Here is a 27185-nt window from a genome sequence, read left to right on the forward strand (position 1 = left end):
TTTTTTTTTACCTTCACCTTGAATGAGGTGGCTTTTTAATGAGACTCAGTGAGCACAAAACTCTCCTGTTCAAGATGCGCTATTAATTTACACTCGGGTCATGTACCCTGTCTGTGTGGCAGAGTATGCAACTGAAAACAACACTGCTTCTTTTTTATTCCACTCTCATTTCCCCCTTCTCTCTCTCTTTACTGCCCCTTCCATTTGCTTTTCCTCTCTTTTCTTGATTTGCCTCTTTGCAGCCAAAATCCCATTTAGCAAGGTACACCAAGGGACGGTGTGAACCTGAAAACAAGGCAACATAAGTTGAAGGAATAGAGAGTTGTGTCCTTGACACGTATAATGATTGATGGTAATTGGAAGAGAAGAAATGGTGTCTCTTAAACAAAAGTCTCACTTGCTTGTACACACCTTAACGGCAACATAGAAATCCAGTGAAATAAAAAAGCAGCTTGTCACTATAGCAGCCTTATAGGGATAACTTTGCACCTTATATGTCACTATAGAGTATCTATTTGTATTTAAGAGCAGTAATATAGTCGCATTGTTAGCATTTTAAAAAACAGTTATTTCTAGTCCATGATTCAAATTGGTCAAACATGTGATGAGTGCTTCATCCAATGGTTCTGTATTTTTCATAGCAGCATAAACAATCAATACTGCATCTAAACTGTTCCATGTATTATGTATTTCAGCAGTATTAAACCATTATTTATGTAAGGAATTATGCGTGACCCCTGCTAGCATTACGCGGTGTCATTCATTTTTAATCTTGAGGTCACACCCCTCCCATGGAGTTGCTGATGTATGCGCGAGGTGTCTGTGTGGAAGCCCGAATTTTATAAAGTGGGGAGGGAATGGGCTATTACTGCATGTATAGTTTTTTTTTTTTCTAGTATAATACAGTATGTTCATAAGTTTGCAAGCTTACACAAAATCGGTCTGTTTTAAACAAAACCAAAAAAACAATATAGACATTTTCTTATGATGAGAGACAAGCTGATGTATGTGTGCGAGAAAATATATGATTTTAAAAACAGAAATGACAGAACTTTCTACAGAATTACTATTCTGATTTAATTTCAGTGCCATATGAATACACCTACACTCTAACAAATTCTGGATTAAAAGCAACCCAGCTTGGGTTATTTTGCAACCCAGTGCTGGGTAAATATTGGAGAGAACACATGCTGGTTTATTTTGAGCCAGCTGGTTGGGTTAAATGTTTTTACTCAACATGTTGGGTTGTTTTATTTAAGTCAACTATTGTTTAAAAAAATTTTATATTGCTGGCTTAAAATGAAAATCAAAAGCACACAGAATTACCAGACACAATGGCAATAATCAAAAGATGAACATTTATTTTCAAGCACAAACACATGGACAAAATACAAGACAAACTGAATTTATTTGGGTGTATACAGCTTTTTTACAGCAGGGCTGTCCAATCTCGGTCCTGGAGGGCCGGTGTCCTGCAGAGTTTAGCTCCAACCCTAATTAAACACACCTGAAGCAGCTAATCCAGCTATTACTAGGCACGTTAGAAACGTCCACGCAGGTGTGTTGAGGCAAGTTGGACACTGAGCAAGTTGAAACTCTGCCAGACACCAGCCCTCCAGGACCGAGTTTGGACAGCCCTGGTTTACAACATTACATACAATTAAACTTATTTAACAAGCATTTTACAAAAATGTAACATGTAAAAATCTAATTTTAATTTAAATGTATTGAACAGTTCTCTATAAAAGTTTTTTACTGAAATAGCGCAAATTTTTATGCTGGTGAGTCATTGAAATCTGAAGACAATGAAGTCTGTGAAGGGCTGCTGTTCACAAAAGAGTTTCACTTGTAACTGAAAGCTGTCATGACTGACTCTATAACCTGCCCATAAACAAACAGTACTGAGATTAGATAATATAGTATAACATTAAAGTAGGTAACTCTTTAGATTAATGTACTTACAGCATACTTATTAACCTTGTAACTATAGAGTCTGGGTGAAAACAGCATCAGAAGGGGAGGAGTCTGCTTCCTCATATTGTATAGGGACAACTTTGCAAGTATTTGAAAAAGATCTCTAGAAATTCGATGACTTCTGCCCACAGCTGGAAAATTTGACAGAATGCCTATTAAAAATCCATTTATAACATGCTCTTTCATCGGGTACAAATGTTTCAAATGTTAATTTCTAAACCAAATCATAGCAGAAATTCATCACATTATTTTGACATACTTTAGTAATATCCTTGATCCCCCATAAAGAAACATTACCACATACTATAGCATATTATTGAGTAAACTGGTAAAATTTTATAAAGACTATGGTGGTTTTTAACTTTATTATAATTACTAAATTATACTACTAGTTTATTATTGGTATCAGTAATGTGATACGGTGTAATAATACCAGTATGCAGTGTAAAAATATACTGCATCATATATTTTATTACAATAGTTACAATAGTTACACCTTACTCATGAAATATACTAACAGTATAAAAACTTGCCTCCTTATCCCCCTAAAAGTTGCACAATGTTTCTGTTTACCCACATGTATGTGCGGCTGTAAGTTTTCGTTATGTGTGAATAGGTACACTTTAGTTATAAAATACTTACAGTATAAATGCTTTATAATTTCACAGGTTATTACCCCTAATCAACAAACGTTGGATATTGTTCCCTAGGTACTGTGAAGGTACTCTATAGTTACAAAATATGTACACTGTGAATTCTGTGTACATTGCAGGCTGTAATCTAAAGCATTTGACGCAGCTGACTGACATCTTGTGCTTATGTTGCGTTGCATAAAATAATACAATTTACAGCACAGTAAAGATGTTACCTTCATATCTCTTAAGAAGTTCACCAAATTAGCTGCGCTGAGAACCGCTCTCACTTGTAGAGGACTCTGAATGTAATTCAACAGCTGGGTTGTTTTGTAGGAGACAGCTCAACCCAAGTTGGGTAAAAAATGATTTAAAAATTACCCAAGAATTTATTTACAGAAAAACTACCTAGCATCTGGGTAAAATATTAAAAAAACAACCCAATAAAATGACCCAATGGGCTAAAACCAGCACATTCTTTTGTCACTGTCAGGAACTAACAATACCCTTCAGCCATGACTAATTCATACTTATACAGCCCCAGTAAAAAAAAATATATTTTTTTTTTGCATGTTATTTCCTGAAAGAAACTGACCTCATGTGCCTTTATTTTTTCCCCCTCATATCTTTCTCTGCTTATATAAAAGGAGTCAAAGACCTGCTTCAAAACTCATTTCAATTAAGAATCAATTATGATAAACAATACCCATGATCATTTCAATGTAATAAAGGCAATGAAAACACATTTCTTACAGCCATAAGAAAGCACTGGAGGTCTATAAGGACACTGCAATCAGCATTATAAAACATCTCTCCCCAATGCAATTACTGTAGAGTTATTTTAGAAGTGTGAGTGTTCTAAACATTACAGTGCCATTTAATCCAGAGTCCATCTCTGAATTGGTTTGTAAAAATGAGTGTCTGGCAGTGTTTCTCTTTGCGGCATGGGTAATAGTGAAGATCGGGGTCTAGAGGTCAGGCAAATACAGCAAATATGAGTTTCAGATGCATCCTCAGGATGAAGTGACCCTGAAAGACTGCTTGTGGATGGAGTTAAACATCTAGACATTTTCCTGAACAATATGAGAATTTTAACACATGTGTAGCTATATAACATATCTGAAAAAGAGTTTAAGAATTATATTGGTTATATCTATCTCAGTAGCTTCTTAGAGCTGACTCTAATCCAACGTAGTAACCATCCATGAAAGCTACTTATCTGAAGTTGAGAATGACTTTATGCTTAACATTTAAAGAATACAAAAAACTATTGTAATTGCCATTAAATATATTTGTTAAATTACATATATTACTTAAATATGTTAAGGATAAAGACTTGTTTTAACTATCACACAAATGTGTCCATTAGATATAGACTTGTATTATCATATTTGAGCATGAATAATCTCTGGAAGTATTTTTACCCTATACAGTAATAGAATGATCTTAAAATGGCATAGGAACATACAGTATAGTCATAAAACGTTCATAAATATAAAAGCCTATACAATGTTCTATATTTATAATACAGATAACTGTACTGAAGGCTGTTGGCTGTTCAGAAAATAACAAAATGTGTAATTATATAGCAGTTAGTTCAATTTACATCCTTATCAGTTGTCTAATACCAGGCCAAAAATGATTAAACAAGTCCAATCATAAGTGAATAGAGTCCCCAACCCTCCATGGATCATAGTGAATTAATAATTCAGAATCCAGGTCACTTGGCACTGGTTATTTTTAACTTCACCAAAATCCATTTTCACACCACGCTTAGATAAGGTGGAAGAATTAATATGGAGTGCAAGCGTTTTAGCACCTGGGTCATTCACATGAACTGTTATTTAGCATAAAATATGTTGGATATCCATAAAAGGCAGGAATTGTGCGTATAAATTTCCCAGCCTGAATAAAACACTTAAAATGCATTCTATCATCGCTCAGTATACAGTTCTGCAGGTTTGCTTTAATCAGCATAGAATGGGGCTTCGCATTCACTGCTGTTGTTGTTCATCCTCACAGACTGAACCTCTGGGGAAATGAGGCACTGTGTGAGTGGTGGGAGGGTTAAAATGGATTCCTCATAAAGATGTCAGCCTGTAGGCTTCAGTCAAAGCGTCTTGCTGTGGGAGGGGTGAAGAGTCAGATGTGCTCAGCACCTGGTGTGTTGCCTGTGGCTCGGAGTAAAGAAGGAGATTTTCATCAGACACAAGCACAAAATGTAATCTGTGCTAGAGTGTTGCTTGCTTGTTAAAGAAAACTGTAAAATTAATGTTTACATTTTTGTCTATTTTTCTGTGTGACACTGTACTAGAGCAATTGGCTGAGAATTTCTCATTTTAATTGAAATGTGTTTTATGAACGCTTTAATTCAACAAGCTCCGTTTAAGTTGCTGCTGAGTGAAACTGTTTTTTGTAAGACAGAAGTAAAAATCTTTTTTTTTACCTCAGATCTTGTAAATAAATGAAAGCATACAACCGTTCGTTATCAGTCACTCAGTATATACATTGCATGATGTTAAAATGTTTCGTATTTAAGAATTAGATTATAAATGTATCCATTTCTTTGTGAGAGCAGAGCGCTTCCAGAGAGAGATGCTTCTGATTGGCTGTGATACTACACACGCATCTGGTGTGGACAACCACATTTCTACATTTTTATTGATAACTTAAACATTTAAGGACAAACCTACCGTGAGCTGCAACGTCGTTAATTGATGGCATATGCTTTTGCTCAAACCAACAGATTGCATTATTCTAAAATAATTTAATTTAAAATATCTAAAATAATTGTTGAAAAAGATCAAATCTTGGTGAACACAACCATTACCATGATTCTGAAAAAATCAATCAATCAATCAATCAATCAGTTATAAAGTTTATTAATTTTTCAGCACAGTCACATGGCTCTCTTGTTTTGCTTATATTTCTTATTTTAATTTACCATTTTTTGTTATTCCCCTAGTAAAAAAAAAAAAAAAGAATATTTAAACTACATTTACTTTATACTAAGGTGCCACATTACGTCTACAATGTGTTTTAAAGTCTTTAAAAGTGAGGTATTTAAAACGTATTTGTGAATCAAATGATTCAGTATTCGAACTACCTCCACACAAAGTGCATTAAATGCAAAATTTGTTTTATCAGATTTTAAGTATACCAGTTTAGCATATTATTAAAGGTACAAATGCAAGGTATTTATATTAAGTATGTGGATATGTAAATATTTTGTATGTTAGTATAGATACATTTTAGTATAGTCAGAAATTTCCTCATGTTTGATGTTTTCTGATTGACCTACTTAATTATTTATTCACTAATTATTTTACATATATCTAAATGAATGTTGTGAAAATTATAAAAAATGAAAATTATTATTTTGTTATAATTGTTAATTGGTTGCACCGTAGTGTGGCGTAAATTTAGGATGATTCCAGTGGCCCGGTGAAGGAGAGAGGGCCCAGAATGTGATTTTTACAATGTGTCGACTAATGAAGATGACCTAGGGCTTCAGTATTAATCAGACAAAAATATTGTGCTAGGCCAATTCAGTTGTAATAGTCTGAACAATTTTTAATTTCTAAGCTTTAATTATGTTATAATAATGTGATCATCTTAATGTGTCGTGGTTAATAATCCATAATATGTCTACAAAGCAATTCCCATTGTAACAATATTATCACTACCAATGACTAACAATCTTAAAACAAGTGTTTTATTTAGACTGAACCATAGTAATCTATCGCTGAAGTGTTTCTCTTTAGCGTGCTGTGCCACGGGGGCCTCTCGTCTTCCCTACAGTGAAAAAATAGACTTCAGCTATTACTCTTTAATTATGTTTCCTTTTAATCAACCTCAGGAGCCAACAAGCACAGGCCGGCCAGGGTGCGCAGACACTCTTCGGAGATAACAAATGATTTTGTCGACCTGATTTAGGAGCTAGCGGCGGGCAGAACGTGTTTTATCCAGACAGACGTCGCAGTGAGGAACGGGGGTAATTAATATGGAATGCTGATGAGAATTCTGACAAGTTCTAATAAAAGAGGCAGAGTGGTTTGATAAGACTTGAGTGCCCAGGAGTAATTACAGAGCTTTAAGTGTGTGGAGTAGAGTTTAGTGTGGGACTGTCTTCATGTTTAATAGAGACAGAATCTTCACTTGATCCTCCCTCCTCCATTGACAGGCCATTTATTAGAGCCGGCTTTCTGATTCAGCATGCCAATATCAGCACTCCACTGCATGGCTAATGTCTTCTAGCAAGATTTTCTCAGTAGATATGAGGTCTTTTTGCTCCAGTTTGTTGATAGTTTTGGGCTCTTTTATGGATTATGACAGTAATGACAGCTGTGAGGGCATACAGACAGTGACAGAGAAAGACGGATAATAAAGCAAATGTGTAGGTTATAAAGTGATCTCAGAGGCTTAAGAAAGGAGAAAAAATTACATGAAACATTTCTCTCCTGTGAACGGCGTAATAAATGTATGTGGTAATGAAAAAGGGAAAGGCAAAATGAGAGCTCTGATTCTCGCTCTTTCTCTCTTTTCCTTTCAGGGACATTTGTCTTTCCCTTGTGCTTTATCAAAGGACAGCTGCTAAAGAGTCCCTTGGCCATGTGCACACACACACACACACACACACACACACACACACACACACACACACACACACACACACACACACACACACACACACACACACACACACGCACACACACTGGCATGTGTACAAAGCTCTGTAATCTTTCCTCTTGTCACCTAAGAGCTCCCTTTCAGTCTCGTCTCCATGGAGACAGCAAACTGTTTTGTGTCACAGTTTGTGTTCTGGTCTGTTCAGCCCCAGCAGTATGTGTGTTCACATGTAATCCTGCCCCATCTCTCAAGAGCTGATGTCCATAATAATTACATGAACTTCTATTATTTTCTTTATGCATCCACTATATCAGCGGTCACCAGGGAGACCTGTCTGTTTCATTCTTATGTATGACTCTATAGGTCAATGGATGCAATCACACTGAGCCATGAAAGACTGTGAATCACATGAATTAGTGGATCACATGCTGCAGCATCACATCTCTCTTCCTCTTTTATCATTTAGCATTTTATCCATCTGTTATTATTTTTTATATCTCATTCCACTGATACTTTTCTTCTTTCACAAATGTTCTGTGCTTCCTTTTTCTCTCCTTTGCCAACTGATCTATTGTAATTTTAGCTGAGTATGAAAATAAATGTTATGAATAATAATAATAATAATAATAATAAAAACAAGAGTAAATACAAATAAAATTATAATAATAAAAAGCTATTTTTATTTTTATTTAATTTAATTCTTTTAATTTTTATCTTAAATTTCTGAAAAAAATCTCTTAAGTTTCCTGTGAGTTTAAACCTTAAATCTTTTCACTGATTTTCCACTTAGAAATCTATTTTATTTCTAAAGAATTTTTTTTCTCAGAATTGTGAATCACAATTCAGACTTTCTTAGCAAGGTGAGAACAAACTCACATTTGTAAGTTAGACGGGTTTGTAAAATAAAATTGTGGGAAAAAAGTCAGAATTGCACAATATACAGTATATTTTATTCAGTGGTGGAAAAGGGCTTTATATTTTTTCTCTACACTGAGATTAAATGGTGAGATTTTTCTGCATGTTACATCATTACAACAGAAGGTGGCGTCAATTGGCTGTCAATGATTCATTCACCAATTGAATTATTTACTCAACCAATTCAGTCAACAACAGTGAATCACTGAGGAGTGAAAGGAGTGATTTAATTAGTCTTTTACTCATTCATTCAGCAACAGGCTTCCCTAGCGACACAACTGTGTGTTGCCCAGAGAAGCAAATTATACTGGTGAAACTGATCCTAGTACTTCAAAGTAACTTGTTTTTTTAATTATATCCGTATAGCTACAGCATATTGCTGTTACATACCCTAAAAGTTATAGCGATACTCATTCGTATGCTCAAATTAAAATTCCCACTAATTAGAAGTCTGTCTTAAATGGCTTGTTTTCTGCATTCTCGAGTTGCATTCCAGATATTGATCAGCAGAAAGCTGATGAGCTGTGCAAACCACATTTATGAATTCATTCACCGATTTCAGTGGTTTTCCAATCCAATAATGCAGATTTTTTCCCCCCCACAGGCTGTCTGTTTGAAAAAGAGGTATGTGAGTCGTATGAAGTCTGCATCAACGGTGAGTCATTAAAAGATTACATTTTGCACTTTCACCATTTAAAATAAATGATTCTCATTAAAACTGCAAAAAGCTAAGTCTCTTCCAAACTGTCAGTCTGCTACCCACTGTGTGACCGTCTTTCATTTTATGGCTGTAAATGATCTTGTGTTTAGGATTTATTTTCTGGGGACATGTGTTTTTATCAAACTGACCATTTTTCTTCAACCACAACCTATAAATGTTGCAGAAATGTAGATTATGATGGAAGTAAAAGCTGTGTGTGGTAGAGCATTTAATTTTAGTGAGAAATCAAATGTTTGGTTAATATGAAGGTGTATTTATTAACAGCGTTTAGTTATTTTTAATGGTTTAACCCAAGGTTCACTGTCCTGCTGAGTTTTAATCCGACCCCAGTTGACAACCCCAACCCGAACCGGCTAATCCAGGTCTTACTATGCAAACTAGAAACTAAAAGCTGGTCTAACCCAAGTTTATTTTGAAAATATTTTTTCATTATATTGTGAAAAGCAATCAGTATGATTCCAGCCTTACTCTGATGTAAATGTGTTTTTGGAAAGGAAGTAAGAAACTGGAATATAAAGGTGTCTTGATTATCCTTGTTAATGAAACGAGGTCAGGCAGTAACTGCAGAATGATTGTTGGTGGACAGATGGTTTTACTGGAACTATAGTCTTTCTAACATTTCTCAGAATGAAAAGCAGTGTTGTGTGGCTTTCAAGAAAGAAAGTGAGGGACTGAATGGAGACTTGGCTAGTAAATGACTTATCAAACCCTTTCAATTTCAGGTTGTAGGTGAAAAGAACCAATCAAGGTTTAGACAGTCTGATATTTACCTTGTGCCTTCTGTCAGCATTTAAATTCTCTTAGTGGAAAATAAATGGTCTGTTTTTATGTCTTTATGTCTGAACAAAAACATTTTCTTTGTAATCTCCTCCTTTTTTTTAAATTTCAGTTGTTGTAATTGTTATCAGGGTTTGCAGATGCTACAAGCTCTGAATTTGATGGTGTTACTGTAATGTTGTCACAGAGCGCTTTTAAAAAATTATTTTATTTTCTGTAACATTTACAGTACCACAAGGAAAAATATCCACAACATTAAGGCAATAAAAGGTACCATAATCAAAGTATGGTCATATTAACTCAAAATCAGTTGTTTGTTTGTTTAGGCTTCATAGCTCTGAGTGGGATTTTATAGCCTAATAATTTGTTAGAGAAAAGAGAAGACAATGAGAATGTGTAGCTGGTAATTGTGGAAAACGTACTGAAACAGTTTCAGTTATTTCAGGTATTTAAGTTTGAAGTTTTTTTTTTCAGGGTCTACGTTAAAAAAACTGTAAAATGATAAAGCAATGAGTTCAAATAATGTGCACTCCTATCATTTTGTAGACAAAATCCTCCAAACTTTGCCCTGATTGGGAGCTGTATCAGGATATGTACACTCATGTATTTTCAGTACAGCTCCAGCCAATTCATGTCTGGCTTTGTTCTTACCTTACCTCAAATTAGTAATGGAGGATTGAACTGATCTGTTAAACTGTCAGCTTGAGTCAGTGGTTGAAGGAAGTAGTTTTGCATTTAAAATGTTTTGGTTGTTTCTTATTTATTTACACACTTGTCTTGTCACAACCAATATCACATCATATCGCTCTGTAGCTATATCATGTGATTACAAGTGTAAAAACAACACAGCAAACTGACCAAAATCCCTGTAAAATTACTAAAATTTGTGATCAAAAGTTACATATGTAAGCTTTTCTTTAATTTGTACAGAGCTGTGTGTGATGATTTCCTTTTGGCGTGGAATGCATTTGAAGCTCAAACAAGATAACACCATTTCAAGTCATTCACTTCAATTAAACAAATGCAGTGAAGAGTGAAAACCCAAGTACTCTGGGAGTGCTGTCAAACCTTAGGACTTATGAGGGAAATATCCCAAGGACTGTCGGGGGACTTTTATCTCCCCTCAGTTTCTTTCTCCATCCTCTGCTCCGTGTTGTTGCACAATCTGTTCTCTTGAGAATGATTTGAAGTGACAAGATTTGTTTTTGATGGATGGGCTGCTTATCCACTCATTTTAACAGAGACAGAAAATAAATCTTTATACTGAACGTGCTTGATCCTGCTGCTGTTATCTTTATACCTTTTGATGTTGGCTGCGAGAAGCAGAATGAAGGTCATCAGTGGCTACAAACAGGGACATAATCTGATAATGTGAGAGAATGTGGACAGGGTAATGAGTTGCATTTTCAACTTTTTTGTTTTTGCTTTTCATTGTTATTTCTAGTGTGGTAGCAAAAAGTCTTTTTCCCTTTCCTATGACACCCCGTCAGTCAACCCACCACCTCCTCAGTACCCTGTGAGGCTGGATTAGTGTGGGAACCACCCCTGGTGGGTGATCCTGCACCACCTTACTGTCAGGTAATATTGTGGCACTGCAGGGAATTGTCGTGTCTCAGTTCCTGTTCAATTTATACACAATAGATGTACCAGAACAACACCTGCTCATGCCACCTGCAGACATTCACAGAAGACTGCTCTGTTGACAATACAGAGCAGTCAGGAGACAGGAAGCTGGTGGTGGACCCAGTATTTTGGCATGAGTGAGAACAGCCTGCAGCTGAACAGAAAGAAAAAAAAACAGAAAGGCACGAGTTGGTGGAGAAAACACTTAACTCTAGAGGACTATTAAGACCAGTCATCATTTAGAATGAAGTGGAACAGTCTGAGAATTCAATTAATAATCTAGACAGTGCGAGAAAAGCCAGAGACTTGAAACGTGGGCTGATTCGTTGCTTTTTATTCTCTGTAGTTTGTCATTGATCCCTTAGAGGGTAGGTTCCCCCCAAAATCAATAGTTTAACCAATAATACTTAAGTCCATCTCGGAAATAAAATGCATCAAACAATAATGGTTAAGATGTCATTTACCATATTGGATGTGTGTTATATATATGCAATGATCTGTTTTTATGTTATTTATTTATTAATAAGTCAGTTTATTTTAACATTAAAATGTCTCATTAGAAGAATTATTAAATGACTTGATTTATATGGATTGTTTCTATGCCCTCTTAATGAATCTTTTAAGTTTTGGGTGAATGGAGGAATGGAGTAATCTCCCAGGATTCAGTTAAAAATATCTTATTCAGTCTATAGTCTTATAAATGATTAAGAGTTTTAACAACATGATAGTGAGTACATGATGACTGATTTTTCATGTTGTGGTAACTTCCTTTTAAAGGTGAATGTGGGTGTCAGGAACATGTTACGTAGATGCTTAAAATAAGCATCTAGTGTTGGTGGTGATAGAAAATGCTAGTTATGAACTGACAGATGCATATTGTGGAAGTTTTTATTTATTTAATTATCTATTAGCAAATAATCTAGAATTGCATGTAACTTGCTGTCCATTGAGTAATGAGTGCTTTCGCACTATATAGAGATCCTGCTAATTTCTTTGGCAGTATCTTTACCAACATTCACAGAGACTGCTTTCATCAGCCGCTTGTGCTTGCCAGTCTATTATTGTGGTTTTAATCATATTCAGATTCGCCTTTCCCTAAATGTCATGTGAAAATGAAACCAGCTCTGATTATTCGCCTGTTATAACAGTCAGATGGTTTGTTCTCATCTTTAGTGGGTGGTTCTTGGCTGCAATAAGCTGTGAAGTGGACCAGACTTTACACCGGTAGTCAAAAGTCTGGCTCCGTGAGACTAGGAAGTGTTTAAGAGCACCAGGCAGTATGTGAGTGGGTGTAGTTTATAGTCACGTTGTATTATTCTACTGTATGCTTGAATTACATTTGAAATGACATCAGTGTTGACTACTGTGTATATGGACTTGACAGAAGTTTCTAAGTAAGTCTGAGGATGTGCCTGTGAAAAGCACAATCGGATAAATATGTGATAATCAAGCACTTGCACTCTGAAAGCATTGTGTATAAAATTGTGCTGCTGGCAGAGCAGTTAGTGCTTCTTTATGCTGAAGTTTTTGCGCAAAAATACAGAAAATATGTTAACAATTTATGAGCCAGCAACTGTTTAAAGTATTAATCTTTGCTTTCTACAAACATTCAACAAATACCACAGTATGCACATGCCTTACAAATACCACAACAGTTATTTATGGTGCGTCAGTTCAGATCCCTAATATTTCTGGGAAAGTGCCAGAGAAATGAGCCTAGACACGTTCTTTTAAGAGCATTTTAGTTTTGATGTATTAGTTCTTGTTGAGATGCCAGCTATTGATTCTCTGTGATGTGTCCTCCACTGAATGGTAATTACACACTCAGATCATCCAAGTAGATTACAGTATTTGAAAACATTTTAAAAAACAAAATTGGATACATATAGTGTGTTATGACATAATTTGTTTTTCCACCAATGTGTTTAAGGACATGCTACAGTATGTGCTGGAAAATTTCATTGCCCTTATTTCACCACTTAATTCTCTGCCAGCTGCAATATTTCTGACTTGTGCAGTTAAGAAAATGTTTTTCTCAAAGGAACAAGTGAAATTCTTAGGACGAATGCAGAAATATTCGAACTAATGGGACAATTCAAGGGATATTCACAGAGGTCATTATTTACTTATGCCATTAAATAGCTAAGAGTCGAATCCTGTCTCTGTAAAGGGTAAGTGACTGATGGCTTGGCTGTGGATGCCCAAGGTTTTTAGAAAATACACAAACTCACGGGAAAGCTGCCAATTAGTCCCTCGACCAATTAGACCACTCTTCCCAGAGACGATTGATCATTCAAAAAAAGATATATAAAATGTCTAGCAGACAAGTCTAACTACAAGCTTACACAAGACACTCAGTATATTCAAGATCCGAATGCAAGTCATTATCCGCTTCCACAATCTAACCTTTTCTGTTTGGACAGGAACTGTATGTATGTGTGTTTTCACGGACTGACTAGTGCCAAAACGCTTGACATTTTCTATACTCTGAAGTTTTTCTTTAAAACCTTACTTCCTGTCATTATACCAACTTCTGTGGTGTTGGAAGCATAATTGCTTGAAGGACAGGATATTGTAAGATGGTGAAAAGGCTTTAAACATTGTGTTCTCTGTGGCCTTGACAATTCAACATTTTTGCTAAATATTTGAACTCATTTGAAAAGAAAATTGATGTATATACATTTTTAAAGGACTCTGGGAAATGATTTGCAATTCTTCCTGGAATAGCTTTGTGTTTTAAGTTATAAGTTGATAAAAACTCACAATGAAATTTTCTGCTCAAAACATGCTAAAATATCGTTTTAAAGTTTTAATCGTGGTTCTGTGATATTTGTTTTACTTGAAACAGGGAGCCAGACTTGTTTTTATGAAATTGTTATTTGGGTGTTACTGGCTTGCTTTATTGTAGCCTAATCTATAATGTGTGAACAATTCCCTGTAAGGTGTCATATCTCCTTCAAAATCGGACCTTGCTCAGTTGAAAGAATGCAGAAAAGGACTAACAAAAGAAACAGAAATGGAATAAATGCTTGAAAAATGAAACCACTGCGATACGGGTGATATGAAACTGGAATTATTATGGTGACATTATACTGCCTGAACAGAGATGTATTTCTAGTTCTATCATGAGGAACCTCTAGATAATGTGCTATATTTTGTTGCTTCAGTCTTAGGTTGAGTAACAGGGATTTTATATTTCATATTGAATAACTTTGAAAAAAAAATGCTTCAGAAAAAAAAGTAACACCAGCGCCACCTTATACACCACTATCCCTAGTATTCTTTCATTGCTCTATTTCTATATGAATATATGAAAATATTTTTATTTCAATTATTTCAGTATTGTAATGGCCAAATGATATATAGCCAAAGTGATATATAGCCAAAGTGATATATTGTAGCATTCAAACATCTGCTTTTCTGTTATTTGCTATATATCAGAAGTGGGACTAACATATTTAAGCACATGGGCGCAGATACACATGTGCTCACCTTCTTCTTGCCTTATTACTGTTTAAACTTATGTGTAGTGATGTAAAATTAGCATTGCCTAATGTTTCTCTGAGAAAATATGATTCCCCCGTGGGCAAAAACATACTATATTATTGAATACATTGTTGGATACATTGTATACTTTATTTTTAGACATTCAGAAAAAAGAACAAAAAGTGAAAAATAATAAAAATAAATTAAATAAAAAATGTGCTACTAATAAGCAGCCAGTATGTTATTGATAGGCATGAGAATTGGTCCCTATACTAAAGTGTTAGCAGAAATCAATATCAGCTGACAATATTGCCTTCCTGATAAGGTACAGTACGTAATGTCTTGGTAACAATTACACTGCTTTATTGGCTTAACTTTCAGTGTGATCTGCAAATGAACTAATTGCCTCAATGAACAAAGGCCTCAACATATCCAGATAATCTACTGAATTTGTGGTTCTTAATGCTGCAAAAATGGACTCCTTTTCTGTGGCACCAGCTGTTCTTTATCTTCATTAGTATCACTCTGCGGTTCACTCTGCACTGTGGAATCGATTTTCTGCGGCGATCCGTGTGGTCTGTCTGAGACTCATTACAGTAATGGTTTTAACGTCTTTGAACAGCTGACTGGGTATCTGAATAATTTTAAAGCTCTCTGTTGTTCATTGCGGCTGTTGTCTCACCTACAACCGCAGCCTCCTGTTCTGTCATTATGTGCCCATCTCATGACTTATACACCAAGGTCTCAACTGACCGGCAGACCGGGAAAAAACATTCAGGAAAAAGGGAGAAAATCAGAATGACTATCGATTTGGTTGCAACATCGTGTTTCACTTGTTTCATCGATTAACATAATTGCCTCAGCATTGTCAATGGGAGACGTGCTTCACTGCCTCGTTCCCAAGAGCTCCGTTTGCATCCTCACGCCCTGCTCTCTTATTGAAACAGCCATTGAGGAGGAAATCGTGAGTTATTGTTATTTGTGAATCTTTGGATATATTACAGCAATTCGTTTCAGGTCCTCATCATCTCTGACGGCAGCTCGGTTAAATGTGGGTTTAATGTGATGGGTTAGGAATCATAACCTGAGAGGAGGACAGGAGACATTTCAATTGTTTTATAGTTTGCATTAAAGAGTAAAACAGATCCAGTGACCTCAATTGGCTGGTCAGAGAAAGACAAGGTTAAACACACTTTGTGCTGTAATATTCTCTTGTCGCTTCCTAGAAGAAGCGCTTTATATCTGTTTACTCATGGGGAAACAAAAGAGATGAGAAAAGAAAACCACTTAGCAAGTCTGGCGTCCACAATTCGCTTTTAATGCCAGTTCCTCAAAAAAGAGAACATCTTAGATATGAGACACAAGTTTAACGTCTCATTTTTCTCCCTTCTGCCTTTGCCAAACGCACTAGCGGACTAGATTTATTTTATTAATTTATTTGTAAACTGTACTGCACAGAAGTGTCACACAGTATAAGATGCGTTTTCTAGTTACTGTGTATTTGCATTTTTCCAACTGTTTCAGTTCAATAGTTTCAGAAAATGATTTGAAATGTGGTCTGCTTTTTTATTACACTCCAAATGCTCTCAGTCTGTGCAGTATAGTGTCATCTGCTTAAAAAAGTACTCTGTTGTATTTGGCTGTGCATATTGATTTCAGACGCATCCATCATAATAAAGCCAATATCTACTGGCTTCTTGTCTTTGTAAGAATTGTGTTTTTCTGAACTATTTTTAGAACGTGATTAAAATAATTGATTTTGAATGATGTAGCCATTCTCTTCCGTATAGAGCTACAGTATGTTAAAACACGGAACAACAAAATAGCTTAAATAAAAACAGTTTTGAGCAATCGTGACATATTTAGACAGTATCTGCTACTACTATAGACCATGAATATATTTAACACCTTCAATTCCCACAGGAAGGCTGTTCTGTGATCTCAGAACAGGAGTTTATCAGTCACACTTTTTGCTTCTTAAGTCTCCTCCTTGTGGTAGAGCAGACAAATTACAGCACATTAAGGCGATCGCACTATGAGTGAGACATTTTCATGTAATATTAGATCAGTGTAATTAGAGTGACAGAGTGTTGATGAATAATTGTGAAGCATTTGTAATATTTATTTGTTTGGTTCTGGCATAATTCTAACAATCACACTACTATTCGAAATTACGTTTTCGTTGTTTTTAAAATGCTTGTTTTAATTTTAACATAATTGATTTGCCTGTAAGGTTTGAGTATAACATGCTTAAAATCATTTGTCAGCTTTCATTGAAAAGGTTTCACTGTAACTGAGGCCAGACCTTCTCTAAATAGGTCGAATGTTGCGAAATGTCAATCTATGTTCTCCATTTTCACTTCAGTTCTGATCTATCAGAGGAAATAATAGCCACAAAACCGATCATGGAGTGGTCCGGGATTTTCTTGACGATGGACACACCAGAGCTCTCAGAGCTGTTATTAAGCTTATCGTAGCTGGCATAAAGAACATTTTGCAAATGAGTGACAAAGTGCAGAGTTCTAGAGGCATATCATTTACCACCAAGTGGGAAGCAAATGTATCATGTTTGATAATTCAGACTGCCTGATAGATTTTATATTACCACTCACTCTATTTCCCTGAGGCTCTGTTTTATGGTTGTACAGTGTAGAGCTCGAGGAATCGTAGGATAGAAGAAAGTGCAGCCGAGTCTATATTTGAGCGCGATGACTGTAATTAGAGTGTGATTATTCCCGGAGACGGCTGAAAAAAAAAGGCAGCCGACAGTGAGGAAGGTTGCTATGGAAACCGACACGGAGGCAGTGAAAAGGGTCTGCTCGCTGATGGTTATGTCATGTGTCTGCTGTGCATGTAAAAAAGTTTGGCCATTGCAGGTTTCAAATCAAAAGGAGGCATAATGTTTAGTGTGCGTACGCTGTTTTTGTCGTCTCATTTTCAATTGGTATTCTCTTAATTGACCCTTAGTTACTATAGCCATATCCAAAAAGCCATGGAGCTCACACTCCACACATGTTCTCACGCAGTGAAAAATTCATTGTGGGGCAAAGAAGAAATTGACAACTTGACAACAGACAAGACAGAGCGGGCCACCTCTGATGTGGAAATGTGGTATTTTTTTGAGAAATTTTAACAATAAATTGTGGATCTTTTTCATGACATATCACTGTAGCAACTAAATAAATCTTTGAATCACAAAGGAGCTATGTTATTTTGACATGCAAATACAACAGAGAATATTGTTTACATGTACAGTGTAAATTCTGCATTTTATGATAAGGCAATTCTGTATATTTTTTTGTGTGTGTGCGTCAAAGCATTGGCGAGTTAATGGTACGTCAAATACAGATACGTTACAGTGCGCATCCATTAAGATGAACTGAGCCTAAAATAAATGATAGTAACGCCACATTTTTTCGTCAGTAACGGTAATAGCGTTTTAATGGGGGAAACAGCAGTTCGTTTGATTGCTTTTTACTGGAAAAAATAACGCTGTTTATTTATAACACCATTATTCCCATAACTGTATATAAACTCAAGATTCTAAGCCAAGGGTAACCAAGAGAATTACTAGTTGTTTTTCCTTACCAGACCTGTTAGATATAATCTCAGAATTGCCAGAATAAAATTGTAATTTTGAAATACAAACTTAAATGTACCTTTTCATCCTTTAATTGGGCTTCCATAAACCAAAACTGTAATTTTCTGCCACAATATAGGCTCCGCCCACAACAAAGTCAGCACTGTTTGCAAATACTGAATTGTTCAGCACACACATTTTTTTTCAAGTCCACCAAAGTTAATTTAATCTTCAGTCCAGTTTGTTTGTTGGACAAAATGGTGGATTTGGCGTTATGATTGGTCAGTTGCTTCCTCTCATTGCATTGAATTCTTTTTTTTTTTATTGCATTTCTTCTCTCTCATTCTTTTAAACATGCTTATGTTCACATTTTACAATACCATTCTGCCAAAGAGCTGCTTGTTTCCCTTAAATATATTAAGTGAACCAGCTAGTTAGGAGCTTACAAGAAAGCTAATTATCTTGACCGTTTATACCTTATCAAATGACATTAGTCTGACAGGTCCCATCACGTTGTGGTGCAGATGAAAACTGTTCTTACACGATGGAGAAACACTTGTGGTCATTAGTATTCTTCGTGAGGACCGCTGCTATACCCTGCATCCTCCCTGTTCGCCCAGATAGCCATTGAATTATGAAGCCAATCTGATCCATGGTTTGGGTTGCCTAGCAACGGGCTATTGAGTGGCACTGGGTCCCTGGTGATGGGGAGATAAACAAGGGGCTAGATAATATGTGTGTGTCTCTATATAGGTGCGTTTCCTGATGGCCTGTGAGCTTATCTTGAAAGTGTCAAAAAGAAAGAAAGAAAGAAAATACCCTAAACCCCGTGGCTATTATGACCCCAAGCAGAAACTTCAGCCTCACAAAATAAACTGACGGCCAGTAGACACAAACAGTTGTGCTTTTTCATTCAAGCGTAACATGGGTGGGCAAGTTTTCTGTTATAATGGTCATGATCTAGAGGAACAGCAGTGTATTAAAAATCATACTATTAGGGTTTCTTGCAAAACCAAAGAGCAGGATGCAGTTTACCTGATACTAAATATTATCTGCCTCAGTAACTCATACATTGTGATCCTGAATGATTGCCATGTTTGATCTTTTTTTTTTTTAATTGTAAATGTTTTATAAAGCTTTTTGCTAATTATATCAGTTTGTTATTTGTTATTTGAAGCTTTGCTGTTGACATGGCATGCATAAAATGTTATATATATATATATATATATATATATATATATATATATATATATATATATATATATATATATATATATATATATATATATATATAAAATCATAATATGCAGGACTGGGTTGTAAAAGTTGTCCGTGTGTTTATTTTACAGATGGGGTGTTCGGTCGATGTCAGAGATATTCAGGTTCACTTCCCTACACTTACGATGTGTCTGCAGCAGCTGTGCAACGTCTGAGGAACGTTCTTCAGAAGCTGGCCCACCGAGGTATATCATCTCTTTGTGTGCGCAGCACTCTTGTGTGCTTGTTTATCACGTTAACGTATCACATTTAATTGTTTTCTTCTTTCCACAGTATAAGATACGTTTCACTGTGGAAATTATTGTTTATGCATTCACAAGTCCATTGTCTGTTTTTCTAATTACACATCTCTTTGTTTACCAACTTCCCTGGCTGTTAATTATTCAGTTCTTATCAGCTGTCAGTTGCTTTAGCTTTCAGTCTGTTACCTTTTTTAGATCTGACATTAGCCTGTTGACTTGTCATCTCACTTTAAGCTTATTTACTGATATTTATATACCTGTAAGTGTTACTTTAACTCTTTTACCGTTTTACCTACTTACTGCAGCAAAGCCATGAAGTACATGGAAACGCATATGTCTATTAGTTATCTAAATTCTCTTCAAAATACTCACATTAGCATTTAAAAGTTTGGGGTCATTTGTTTTTTCTTAAAAAATGAAAGATTTTATTAAGAAAGGATGTATTCAATTGTTACAAAAGATAAATGCACTGTTGAACTTTCTATTCATTAAATATTTCAGGAAAAAAATGCATCAAATTTTACTAATGATAAAAATGCAAACAGTTTCTTGAAGGATCGGGTGACATTGAAGACTGGAGTAATGGCTGCTCATATTTTAAGCATTTTTAAATTATTTTAAAATACATTTTTTCTTTAAAATGTTAATATTATTTCACAGTCATACTGCTGTTGCTATATTTTGATCAACTAGGTGTATCATTGGTGAGCACAGAAGACTTTTTTCACTATCATTTTGTGGCATCTACATTTCGATTTCTCAAGTTTTGTATTGCATCATCTATGATCTTAATTGCCTAAGTCCATGAATCACTGAATTATTGAATGATGTGTTACTTAGTCGTAAGATAGCAGTGTCAGGTAAATAAATTCTATGGCTGCTTTAGCCATGCTGACCTTGATTGCCGCGCAGCTTGTTGACATGTTTAAATGCTGGCTAAACTTTTGTGAAACCGAAGATCAGTGAGTAACAGATTAAAAACATCATCAAAATTTCACTGACAGCAGTTTGTGGTTTCGTCAATGTACTTAGCTAGTAAGTTTTATCCCTGGCAGAACCGTGTCACAATCAGTTCCAGAGCTCGTCATCTCAAGTCAAAGCTGACACACAGCCAAACGTGCACTCATCTTTTGTGGCACGATGTTGCTGTCTGTCACATGGACAGATGAAAGAGAGTGGGATGAAAGGATGAGACTGAGCACTCATCCACTGCTCAGGGGCTTGGAATTGGACATCTGAGGGCTTTCGTGACAGAAAGGTTTCTCAATGATACACTCTGTTAGCAGGGCTGGACTGAATGTACTATCACTGATAGAGGAGAACTTCTACAGAGATGTGAGTCTTAATCTGTTCAAGCTGAACATATTGTTTGAACATGTCTGATCTGTAGATCTAACTCAAGATACTTGCACTTGTACAACAAACTCTGGGTACTCTCTGTGTTAGATGTGTAGTGCTTTTTGCTAAAACGGGGATTCATCAAAAACCTAAAGCTAGTTTATATGAAAAGCTTATTAGCAGCACTGGAGAGATTTTAATGCACAGCGTTCACAAAGATTAAATGATTTCACACTATTTACTTTATGATTTTTTTAACTGTACACGTAACATACACAAAAAATTATGATAACCCTATAATATCATATTTTTCAGTCTGTCATCTGTATTTTCATTTCAAAGCATTCAGATTTAATTCAGGGGGTACAAACATTGGTTTTGTCTGATGAGTCGCTTTCATTTAGCTGTAATAATGTAATTTACTAACCATTTGAGAGGAAATATATCTGTTGTAATAGGACTTAGAGGGATAGTTCACCCTAAAATAAAAAAGTAACATTATTACAAAAGGGAAATAGGACCCCTAAAACTATATTATTACTGCTGTGGTTATTGAGAAAGGTCTAAAGGGATGGTTGATTCTGTCATTGTTTACCAACCCTTATGTCATTACAAACCTGTTTAAACTACTTTCTTCTGTAGAACACAAGCAGAAGGACCCTGGGATCTAAAAGGACATTTAACACTACTGAATTTCACTGTATGAACAAAAAACATATCTCGTAATATCTTCTTTTATATTTTATAGAATAATTGAGTTCTATATCTGTATCAGATCTCATATTTAAACTCTCTTTGTCGTAATGTTATTTAGTTTGATGTAATTAAGAAAAACTGTGCTTTTGCATTGCAGTGTATAAAGCATGCTTTCTGACACCAATCAGACCATAGGGCTCATTGTTGTCAGTCTCCCACATAGCCATTTGGGGGCAGCATGCTCCATCCTGTCTGCCTCGGTGAAGGATCTGAGCCTTTAATAGGCTGCAGAGGCTTGCTCCCAGCTTGATCTTTTCAAACAGCCATAAATGAGAGTTGAAAAGCGTGGAAGGCACGCAACCGTCTTTGGGTAAATTACCAACATGGTAATGAATATTAGAGAGCCAGAGAGATGGCCGACTTACTCCAATTACCCAAGCCAAATAAAGAGAGAGGGATCAGGAGGATGAGAGGCTGTGTTCAGCTTCCTCTCTTTCTCTTTTTTCTTTTTGGATGCAGATGGTGTCTGAAACCTCGGCTTTTGATTGACATGCTGTGTTGCAGTGTTTTTATTTTAATTTCAGAGCGCTTTTGCGAGGGAGATCTCAGACGTCTTTAGATGTTCCCCTGTGTGCGTTTGTGTGTGTGTTCGAGCGGCTGTGTGTTGTGCGCGTGTGTTTTGTTTGTGTGCTTCCGTCCATGAATTTGTGCCCAATTCAGCAGACAGATGACAAATGTGTGAACCATTAAATGTTTGCTGTTATCTTATCTTGTTTTCTTGTCCGTTTGCCCTGGGTTTGTGTGTGTCTTTGTGACATTTTTATACACACACCCTTTGTTTGTACATGCTTGAGATCTGATCACATCTGCCTTGCTACAATCACATTCATGCACTCTTTTTAATTCTTACAGAACCCCTCAGCAGACCAGCATCCCTCCACATTCCTCTTTACAGCAGAGAGTGAGATAGGCAGATAGATGTAGAGAACATCGATGCCATCGACTCACAATTCTCTTTATCACGCGTTCAGAGTAGCTGTTAAAATCACGCAATTTGTGAAGCCGCCGTCGCACACCCTGCACAATGTCATTAGATCGATGCCATTGACCGGCCAGCCAGAATGCTCTCTCTTTGTCATACGGGTCTATCATGCAAACTGACAGCCCTCCTTTGCTGTGAGCTGCCACATATTTCATGCCATTGTCTTAAGATGTTCTTCAGATTTCCTCTGCTCCTGGATTTGAACATTACAGCCCGCTCATAATGCATTGTGCCGTCCCTTTGATCTTCAACTGTGGTCAGTGTGTCTGTGGATAATGGGACGTTACAGATGTCTCCTGGAGTAGAAGGCTATTAATGAATGGAGAGGAACAGATAGGAGGTGATAGACAGACAGTTTGGTAAGGAGCAGCTGGAAGGGAGAGTGAGAAAGAGAGGGAATTAAGACGGATTTAATGGCTTGTCTCTAAAGTGAGGTCACGCGTAATAGACAGCTGTAATACCTCTAAATTGATTCTTTGAAATAATTTAAAGTTATATGTTTTTTTAAAAAACAATACTCAGCTGGATGACTAAGTAATGTCATACATAATGTTTCTCATGCTGTTTCAAAGCCAGGCTTAAAAACAGTGATGTTTTACTGTCAGTTTATTGAATTAATTCATAATTATGAATCACAATTATTGACTTATTTGCCAATAAAAGCACACAGATCAGTGTACTCTACTGTACTTAGGTTTAGGGGTAAGTAAGGGCAATGAATAAATGAAGTAATTCATTTATTTTTACTATTGTTTTAAATAAATGAATACTTTTATTTTGCTGGAGCAAATTAACTTGATCAAATATATTTACTAACAATTTCCATTTCAAATAAATCTTCCGTATAAATGACAACATATGCATTCAACATTTAGTGACTTTATTTTCCAAAACAGTTACAAACAAAACATTTTTTTCATTAGATGTATAGAGGTTTGGGGTACGTGTATAGATGTATATAGGTGCGGGTACAGGTAACACAACACAAGACGTATGAAGAGACACTGCTGCCGTGAGAAGTTTATAGATGCGTAACAAGGCCCTCCAGGCTTACCAATGACCTCTGGTCCTACCATCATCCAAGTAGAAACTCCATGTTCAGATAGAAGCTCAGCGAAGCAAAGTGATCCACCTTGACATGTGCATTAGAGCTACTTACTCTCATGGCCCACGAGAGATGAGACACGGGGGAGCAAGAGTGCGAAAGACAGAAAGCGAGCAGGGGACACTGGCCACAATAGTGCACTACATTTTTGACGAATACCTCTTAAAACCATCCATGACACCTGTGTAGATGTTTGCGTGCGGCTGAGATGTTCAAAAACTCTTGGGAATTCATTTGCTTTACAACAGATTCTTGAAATATCTTTCCACACCAATGTGCAGAATATCATAGTACCGTAGTAACCAGATGGTCAGTTTGTTTTCAGCTGTTTAGATGCTGTGGTGAGCTGTAGGTCGACAGTAAATACAGTTATGTGGAGTTCAGATTTTAACACCATATAGTTCACATGGAAGCGCATTTGAGCTTGAACTAAAAGTGAAAGACACGAGGAGACAAATAATGAACTGGCACATCCTGCGCAACTATGGTAACTAGAAGTAGGATGAAAACATCGGTATAAAACTTGCAAGTGGCATAACAACACAAATAAACAGGAGAACACAACTGCATAACAATACAGTACAATTCAACAGCAATAAATAGGCAACAAATTAGATTTCAGCAGCCACAATGCATGCTGGGAAAATGCTATACTCTGCCAAACAATCTTGGGTGTGCTACAAATGTATTTATGTGTTGTTTATTTGATAGTGTGAGAGAAGCACTATATCTGACAGATCAGGCTGTGAAAAACACATTTGATTGGTACCTGTTAGCCTGTGTGTAAGCCCTCCAACATGCTAAATAATGAGTCCTACATTTTGCTTAAATTTCTTCTTTGCACACTCAAAGTTAGCTGACAGGAGGGCTGGTAAAACAGCTTTACTAAACAGGGACCATTACATTCCTACATCCCTAAATAAACCGTTGGCAATTATTACAATCAGTGCTTTAACAGAGCAGAAGCGCATGTGTCCTTGGACGTGTTTTTTTTTTTAATTGTCTTTTGCATATTTGCAAAACATTTGAGTTAACAAACCTGCCAATATGATTCACATTTTGTTATTGCATTTAGTTTGGGTTATTTCTTTCTTTTTTTTATTCTTCAAAAGTGCTTTTCGAAACAGTAAATGTCAACAGTTTCTACAACACTCTTGCTGGTTTTCTTTTCCATAGAGGGCTTATGAATATATTATTTCTCCATCTTTCTGCATCTGTTGCTGTGTAGCAAAGTTCACATAATTTTGCATGGGCTTCACTCAAGACAGCCAGAGAGTATTAATCTGTCCAGAATCCCTCTCTTGAGGAATTCCTAAATGCTGTTCTAAACAGATGCTTGACTAACACACATTGATGCAGTGTTTTCTGTTTTTGCCATTTTCTGGCCATTGGTGAAGACTTTTGCAGTAGATTGGGCTTGTGTGGTGTGCGTAGGAGGCAAAGGAGGTTTTGATGACCTTTCATAATATTTAGATAAGGAATATTAGATCTCAGATAGTAATAGCTGAATGGAAACCAGATATCCAATGTTTGCAAATGATAAACTGTAAATTGATGATCATTCTGTAATTGTTAATGGTTTTAATGGAACCAAATGCAAAAACATATAAAATCACAGTAAAATATATTAGCTACTTTTAATAATGAATGCAATTTATGCAAGATAACAGTATTGCAACCATAGTAGCTTGCTTTTGCAATGACAACTGAAAAAAAAATATTGGGCTTCTAATGTTTAAATGGGATACCAGGGTGTACCATATTTGTAGAATGCGCCACCTGAGTTAAATTAATTATTTCATGAAGATACTATGGAAATCCCATATAATCCAGGAAAAGCCCACCTGCCCCCCTGCCTAATTTATGCTATTATACTATCACAATAAATTAGGCAATTCATGATGAACAGAATTAAATCAGTGTTTGTCAGCTTCACTAATTGGAAGATGGTTCCACATTAACTTGTGCACTCATTTGCGTATTGACCCGCACAACCAAAAGCCAGTCAAAACAAAGAACGGAAGGCACGTCTGTTGCTGAAAAAGGGATTTAAATATTTGAAGATCACGGCGTTCGCTTAAAAAAAAAACGGCGTTCGCTTAAAAAAAAGCAATAGATGTCTGGAAGACACCCCCACCACCACCATCACCCCCACACACGTTTTGATAGCAGCGACATCAATGACCAGTCTGCTAATTAGTAATAGCACATTATATCAGGCTCCATCCAAGACCTAATGAGGTGGACCTTTGCTGAGGCAAAAGGGTGAAGCTCTTGGGTGACAGGAAGGTATAACAACATCGTAAGTGTGTGTGTTTCCATGGAGGGTAAAAGCTGGCGTAACACATAAATGCTCAACTGGCCTTGTGCTTGCAATTTCTCTTATGCTGTTCACTGAATTTTTATGCAGTTTTAAACAGTTATTTCTGGTTTTGGATAAAATTACCATGAAGTTTTTTCATGTTCATTAATTTAATCAGTTTTTAAAATTGCAACTAATTTTTATGAATAAAGATATAATTTCAGTTGATGAAACTGTGCAAAATTAAACCAAGTATATGTTAAATGTTGATACACTCTCAGAAAAAAAGGTACAAAAGTTGTCACTGGCACAGTACCTGTTCAATAGGTGCATCTTAGAACCTGAAGGGTCCATACTGGTACCTTAAAGGTACGCAAGGTGTAGCCATTAATATATATTATATACAATTTTTTAACAAATAGTCTCTTATGCTTTAGTTATTAAGCCAATTATGTATTGAGTGTGACTAGCACTTTCTATTTAGCTTCAAATTAAGTCATGGTACAAATTTTTGTCTCATTGTTAAATGAAAAATCTTCTAGCAAACAGTTTGTTGATTAAATTAATTGACAAGAAATCTATCTATAAAAAACTGATTACATGTTTTGCATGTTATATTATTAGCACACGTCTTCGGGTTCCCTCAAAAAGTCACAGTATCTGTAATGTGACATTTCTCTCCTTCACCCGACATGCTATTAGGTGATGTATAGAATCCACAGATGGTGGCAGATGATATTTAATTGTAAGCCAGCTGAGCTGAGGCCCCACTGTAAGCCCACGATCTGTCTTCTGCCTTTTTTAGCGATATATGTAAATAAGAGATTTACATTGTCTGGCCCCAA

General features: G+C 36.1%; 1 protein-coding gene across 1 annotated transcript in view; it reads left to right on the forward strand.

The window, feature by feature from the left end:
* Positions 1–27185, forward strand: part of ptprn2 (protein tyrosine phosphatase receptor type N2) — a 139293-nt gene that overhangs the window by 11056 nt on the left and 101052 nt on the right. The window contains exons 2-3 of the mRNA XM_043245497.1: positions 8755–8805; positions 19687–19800. Of these exons, the coding sequence (XP_043101432.1) occupies positions 8755–8805; positions 19687–19800 (165 nt within the window). The remainder of the gene's footprint in view (positions 1–8754; positions 8806–19686; positions 19801–27185) is intronic.

This window comes from Puntigrus tetrazona, chromosome 7 (assembly GCF_018831695.1).
Source record: "Puntigrus tetrazona isolate hp1 chromosome 7, ASM1883169v1, whole genome shotgun sequence".
NCBI lineage: Eukaryota > Metazoa > Chordata > Actinopteri > Cypriniformes > Cyprinidae > Puntigrus > Puntigrus tetrazona.